At 51.1% G+C, this 7,067-nt stretch overlaps 1 protein-coding gene across 1 annotated transcript in view; it reads right to left on the bottom strand.

Moving 5' to 3' along the window:
* PITPNM2 (phosphatidylinositol transfer protein, membrane-associated 2) overlaps positions 1–7,067 on the bottom strand; it is a 36,626-nt gene that overhangs the window by 1,464 nt on the left and 28,095 nt on the right. Inside the window, exons 13-18 of the mRNA XM_008939215.1 lie at positions 4,118–4,239; positions 3,251–3,367; positions 2,716–2,864; positions 1,888–2,037; positions 1,617–1,800; positions 695–823 (exon numbers count right to left, since the gene is read on the bottom strand). Of these exons, the coding sequence (XP_008937463.1) occupies positions 695–823; positions 1,617–1,800; positions 1,888–2,037; positions 2,716–2,864; positions 3,251–3,367; positions 4,118–4,239 (851 nt within the window). The remainder of the gene's footprint in view (positions 1–694; positions 824–1,616; positions 1,801–1,887; positions 2,038–2,715; positions 2,865–3,250; positions 3,368–4,117; positions 4,240–7,067) is intronic.

Genomic DNA, 7,067 nt, shown 5'->3' with positions numbered 1-7,067 from the left:
CTGGGGTGTGGCCAGAGCAGGGCAACGAAGCTGGGGAAGGGTCTAGAGAACAAGTGTGGTAAGGAGCAGCTGAGGAACCTGGGGCTGTTGAGCCTGGAGCAAAGGGGGCTCAGGGGAGACCTTCTCACTCTCAACAACTCCCTGAAAAGAGGTTTGAGTCAGGTGGAGGTCGGGCTTTTCTCCCAAGGAACAAGTGATAGGATGAGAGGCAACGGCCTCAAGTTGCACCAGGGGAGGTTTAGGTTGGATATTACGAGAAATTTCTTCACCAAAAAGGTTGTCAAGACCTGGAACAGGCTGCTCAGGGCCTTGGTGGAGTCACCATCACTGAAGGGAATTAAAAGCCTTAGAGATGTGGTGCTGGGGGACACGGTTTAGCTGTGACCTGGCAATGCTGGGTTAATGGTTGGACTTGGTGATCTTTAAGGTCTTTTCTAACCAAAACAATTCTATGATTCTATGATACATTTGCCCAATAATCACTGGCAGCCAAATGCATTTGCCACATCAGTTTCTCTGGGGTGACATACAAGACATGGGACCACTCAGAGAGATGTGATGGGTCCTGGTATGTGGGATAGCTCCTGTCCTCTTGGCCAATGCTAGGCTCAGTCACCAGTCTTAAGATGACCACATTCCTGTCACTCTCCCATGGGAGACCCTTGGCAGCACCTCCAGACAAGCTGGCTCCTACCTGACACTGGCTCTGCAGCTTCTTGGTGGGTCGGCCAACGATGTAGATGTGTGTGGGCGGGAGGCTGATGGAGCTGTAGACAGAGATGTCCTTGGTAGATCCATATGCCGCATGGATCCTCATGTGGAGCTGGGGGGAGAGAAAGCAACACACGGTCAGAACATATGGATGCTCCAAGCTGCTCAACAGGCAGGGCTGGGCTGGTTTGAGGTAATTTTTTCTTTTTTTAAATAGCATTTGTGGGAATCTCAGGTCAATAACTTATATAAGCTCCCGGCTGGACAAGGCACCGCTGTGCAAAGCACTAATTAACTGAGCCCGGGATGTTTACAGGCCAGAGCAGGAGGGACAGCAACATGAAAGAACATCTCTGCTTGCTGATCCACAGCCTTGCCTCGAGGTCTGCAGGGGGCAAGGACGCAGCTGCCTTTCAGGGGTTTAGCTGCTTCCACTCTGAGCAGAGAGCAGCTCCTGGCCAACCCTTCTGTTAGTAGGCCGAAGGTGGGGCTGGCAGGGGAGGTGTGGGAGATGCTCTGGAGTCTCCCATCAAGGCTGTGTGGTACAAAGCCACTTCTGCAGCAGCTCCATGACCTCTCAGACCTGCTGGTTACACCGAAGGCAGCCAGAAAGCCACCAAACAGGTGAAAAAAGTGCTTGCGTGGGGAAAGGGAGGCACTGCTGCCTCTGTTTCCTGAGGTTATTTGGTGTTGGAAGGATCAGTGATGAAACGGAGCAGTGCAGAGCGGAGATGACACAATTTAACAGCACAGACATTTTTGTAGAGCAATAAAAGGATGAAAATAAAATGAACAGATTAATCTTCCACTGCAGGTCACACTGCTGCCAAGAGGCTGGTGCTGACAGGGACAATTGGACAAGGAGCAATCTAAACCCAATCCTATTTCAGCAGAGCCAGGCTTACGTCTGTGATGAGGGACTTGAGGAAGTTGGCCTTGTGCCGCAGCGGGTCGTGAACGAGCCCGTCGCAGAAGGAGACGATCCCGTGGGGGAAGTTGTGCTGTGCTAGCCACGCCACCACCCTCTGCTTCTGCATGTCGGGGCGGCCCGTGACGTAGATGATGAGGTAGCCGAGGTCTTGCCAGTGCCTAGAAGGAAAGGCACGAGTCAACGGGCTGGGGAGGTGGCGCGGCGCCAGCGTAGAGCAGAGCGAGCACCCAGCCCCAGCCCCTGACCTGACGACGTCGACGGCTCCGGCGCGGACTTTGGGGTCGCTGCCCATGATGGAGACGCTGGCGGCGAAGGAGCCGTCGATGCTGAACACCACGAACTCCGTCCCCTTGGGCAGGACTGTGATGTAGCTGTCTGCGTACGTGTGGTCGCCCCTGAAAGGGATGCCAGTGTTCACAGACATCGAGACATTCTGAAGGTGTCACCGAGTCCTGCAGCGCACCACAAGCCCAGAGCAGCATCCAAATCCATCCTGAAGGTTCTAACAGCCATGCCCCTCTCAGTTACAGCAGCCACGGGCACTGCCTGAGGGCCTGTGTGTCAAAGTGGGATGGGAATGGTGCTCTGGAGCCCTGGCGTCAGCGACTCAGAAAACACCCTCAGAAAACCATTGCTGGCTTCATCGGTGAGCAGAGGCTCCCCTCCTTCTCCTTCCACAGCTCAACAGCAGCAACTGGAGCCGAGCTGGAGCCCCTGGGCTGTGAATTACTGTGAGTACAAAGTTGTGTCCCTTAAGGAGAAGTCTGTGGTCTTTAAAATACACTCAGCAGTGCAGTCTTGCAGCTGCCATGAGGCCTTACGCTGGTGGTGCAGAGGAGCTGCTCCTGCGAGGGGAGCTCGGTTACCGTGCTGTTCACAATGTAGCAAAATAAAGCACAGCTCTCCCTCCTACAGCTGTACAGTACGAGTGGTTTTGTCCCTCCTGCTGGCAAATAAGGCTCTGAACTCATCCAACGAGCAGAGCTGCCCCACATGGAGGGAACAAATCCTACAGTCATCAAAGTCCTCTTCTGCTACTCTTGCAAACTAAACCCCGGCGCCCAGGGTCTCACCTGACCACCATCTTGACGGGGTACACACCAATACCCAGGCGCCGGTTCTCGGGGATGACGTAGGAAATCCTGCCACTGCTGTTGCTGATCTCTGTGTCAAAGTAAACCCACTCTCCCGACGGTGGCTGGGTCATGATGTGAATGTCCACCTGGGAAGACAGCAAAGCTGGGTGAACAACAGCATTAAAGACATAGGCGAGTAGAACAGGCCAAGCACGGGGACCTTCCACCCAAGTCCCTCTGGACAGCAGCAGGGCTGGGTCCTGCTTCCAACCCTCTGCACTTCATAAATCTGAGCTGAGAAGCATCCAAACATTAGGATGCTGGAATGAAACCCAGCCTCTGTGGTGAAGACCTTCATGATGAATACTGTTCCTGGTAGAAGACACCACATAAGACTGAGCAGGGGAACCTGCTGAAGATGCAAGGGCAGCAGACCCCACTGGTGACCAAGGGAACACTGACCAGCACCACCTGTCCCTGTCCCCCACACTTTGCACCCCATGGTGGTGAACCCCCACAGCAGACACGGTACCTTTTCTCCTGTCAGCGTGACCATATCTAATGGTCCATACATAAACCTTCCAGTCAAGGTCTGGGGCCCATCTTCATTAGCGATGGTGTCGTTTATCCTGTGGTTGGCTGTGACGTTCTGCACAAGAGGGAAAGGAAAAAGAAAAAAGGAATGAAAAAATGAAAGAAAGAAGTTGGCAGCGATGGACAGTCTCACAGGGAAATACCCAATATAATGAGACAAATTGGAGTGTGGGTTTCTCTGTGCCACTCCTTCCCTCCAGGCCACCCACAGCTCTCAGCTTTAGAAAAGTATTTGACCTGTGGCAGAGGTGAGACTGTGCCCTGCACTGATGGGGTGGGCTCAGGTGTACCTGGCTGAAGAGCTGATCTCAGTGGCAGTTTGTATGTGCAGTTCTGATACTGTCTATTAATTCTTACACTGTGGATTTAAAAGGCACGACAAGCAGCTGCCAGAGAAATCTGCTGACGTTGTTTCAGCTCTAGAAGAAAATTGCCTTCTTTCGGGAATTGGAGACATTTATTGGGAGCAAAGGGCATTTAGTGAGCAGAGAACTTGCATTACTGGACTTTGAAAGATGTTCCATTTCTTTCCCTGACCCACAGCCAACACTTCCTGGATTTGCCACAGACTCAAGAGGAGGCCTTGCTGGTACAGATCTTTTGGGTCGTTCTTTCACAACTACACAGGTAGGATATAATCACTAATATATACCAGCAGTGCAATGTGATCCCCTGTCTCAGGCATGGACAGGCACAGCTGTGCCCACGCTGGCCACCTTCAGTGCCGTTCTTGTAGCCCAAATCAAACCCCTCTACACGACAGCACCCCCTCCTGCCACGGGGCCAGCCCCAAACCCACCCTTACCCGCAGCTTCACGTGCGTCCTCTTGCGGAGCCACTTCTCGCGGGGCTTGGAGGGGGTGAAGACAGACACCTCCTTCCCATCCAGCTCCAAAACGCTCGAGTTCTCGTGTCTCATCACCTGCAGGAGGACAGGTCCCATCAAGGTGTCAGTCACCTGTGCAGTGACCCCCTCCCCCTCCTGCCCACGCTGTTCTGCACCTTCCAAGCCAGCCCTGAGTAAGAGCAATGCCACAGAGGTGGCCAGAGTTTGCCTGCTGGGTATTTGGCTTCTCAACTTACAGGTTTTACAGGCTGCTTCTTTAATTTCAAGGCCAAGTGGTCTCTTCTGAACTAGCAAAGCCTGTGGCCAGTACTGAATTAATCCTGGCTGGGACACAGGTTATTTAGATCATCAGGAGGTACAAAACTGACTCAAACACAGCAGGACAAGCTCTGCACTTAGATATCTGCTCTTCCTCCAGGCATTCATTAGTCCATCCCTGTGGTCTGTGAGGCACTGGCCTCTCCTTTGAACGTGAATCTTCTGCCATCCTCTTAATGGATCCAGCACCAGCTGCTCTGATGGCTTCACGCTGACAGATGCTGTTCCTTCAGCTCAGGTCTTATTTCTATTTCAACACATTTTGGACTGCTCTTGTCCCATGGCTTTTGCTCCTCTCATTCATCTGACCCCAGTGGGGGCATGCAGGGGTCCAGCTCAGCCACATGTGAGGCAGAGCCCAGGCTGGCTGTCCATCCTGACATCGTCTCCTAGGTGGACAGAGCTCAAGGACTTTGTGCTGGTGGGATGTCACTGCACCAGCACAAGGATCAGAAATGGGGCAAGGTGATGCCCCCAAAGGTTGGCTGGTGGACAATTCCTGCCTGCCGCCAGGTCATGGGCAGGAATGGAGAAGCAGGAACCTGGAGAGAGGAGGGTTAAATCCTACCTAGATTGCTCTTAAGCTCTAGAAAGGAAAAGGAAGAGTAACTACCAAAGGGGAGGGGACCTCTCAAAGACTGCTGTAAGAGTGGGAGATGACTCTGCACATAGAACTCTGAAACCAGCAACAGTCCTTAGTGACCCCATCCCACAAAAAAACTAAGAAGCCTCTTTAACATGGGCTCTTTTACAAGTTCTTGAACATATTTAGTGTGGTGAGCAGCTCTGCAGCTGACCTAGACTGGTCTGACATAGGCCAGCTCACTTTGCAAAGCTGAATCTGTTTTATTTCCAGTGAAATGGAAAAAGGACCCCAGGGAGGATGAGCTTGCAGGGGAGGGAGTTCATGGAAATCCAAGATAAACAAAATAACAAGTCTTCCTGAAAATTATTTAAATCAGGAATCTATTTCGAGTTCTATTTGGGCTTCTTTCACAAGATTTAATCTTTGGAGGCTAAAACTATGCAACAGCTTACTTTTCAATTTTGTCCAGAGATGACTTTCAAAAGCCATCAGAACAAGTCCTTATTAGGGGAAGAAGTGGCATGGTGCTCTGGAAGGACAGCAAGGAGACAGGGGATGAGAAAAACCCTGGTCTCAAGGTGGAGACGAGTGAGTAGAGACAGGCACTGGGGAAGGGACGTGCCAGGCTACTGAGGCAGCCATGGGCAGGCTTTGAATGCATGGAGAGATACCTCCAGCCACAAGACATGAAGAAGCACCACCCTGTGCTGCAGACCCAGGTCTGGGCTGAATCCTGAGCAATTGGCTGCTTCTTGAGGGGAGCATTTTGTGCACGAGACTGTTGTGACTGCTCCCAGCCATCCACAGTTACAGGTCTCTCTCCTCACCCCCTTAGGCTGAGTTTGGAGCAGGGCTGGGGTTTCACAGCAGCTGACCCAGGAAGGTGTGGGCAAGCACAGAGATGTCTCGCTGGGAGAAGAGCCTGGGAAGAAAGGGTCTCACTGGAGTATTGCTACCTCCCAGCTGCCACCAGCACTGAAATCGCTGCTGTTTATGGTTTCCACACTATTTGGAAGATAGAAAGTTTGCCAACAGAATCATAAATAATTGAGAGCTGCAGTGGAGAAAGGCTGGAAGAGAGCGGGGACAGCTTAACAGCTGAGCTAACACAAAGCACACCCGAGCGCCGACGCGGGCAGCACAATCCACAGAGTTGCTTTTAGGTTTGTTTTTTTTCCCAATTCCATGTTCTAAGTACTGTTCCTTGAGGGGTTCGTAATTTGTAAGGCAAATAACTCCCCCTCATCCCCAAGGATGTGAAGGAAAAATATTTATTTTGGGAAAAATACATTTTAAACAGTAAATATATATATATATAATGCCAAATGTAGGTTGATAGAATCCGAGGCATCAGACACCAGCAAGCCCCATTTACCCAGCCCTAGGAGAAGTGGTTTGTACTGGAGGAACAAGGACCAAGTCCCAGTGGGGGTGACGATGGTCTGACTTCCTAGAGGAGACCACATAACTTAGAAAGCCAGAACAGAGAACCAAACTCTGCCTATCAACTCATCTCAAATTCATACAAAACTCCTCCTTTGGTTTTGTTGTATTTGGTATTATTTTTGTTTGCACATCAAGAAGTTTCTTTTCAGTTTCAGACTTGAGATCCAAATTTGCACACACTGAGAACAGCTCACTTCAAAAAACAAGTACCACTGACTTTCATCACTGCCATCTGATAGGAAATGACCCTGGGATCACCCCAGGGCTCCTTGGTGAGCCCATCTGAAACCTGCTGTGATGATAAAACCCAGACCCAAACTAACCATGTGTGACAGCACACATCCATGAAGTTTGCACGTGTCCAGCTCCAACTAACACCACAGGTGAGGAACAAAAAGAAGGGGAAGAAAAATGGATCTGCAATAGCAAAGGGTATTTTTAAACCTCTACGTGTCAACAAGAGTTATGGAAAAGTCAGTGGTAAAAACAAAGAGCCCCAAAAATTTTCCAGCCCTAGAGAGACTAGGGGAGGGAGGACGACTGTACCTGTCTCAGCAG

The sequence above is a fragment of the Merops nubicus genome, unplaced genomic scaffold, assembly GCF_000691845.1.
Source record: "Merops nubicus isolate BGI_N331 unplaced genomic scaffold, ASM69184v1 scaffold15034, whole genome shotgun sequence".
Classification (NCBI taxonomy): domain Eukaryota; kingdom Metazoa; phylum Chordata; class Aves; order Coraciiformes; family Meropidae; genus Merops; species Merops nubicus.
The sequence above is the reverse complement of the archived record's forward strand: the minus strand, read 5'-3'. Positions and strand labels throughout refer to the sequence as shown.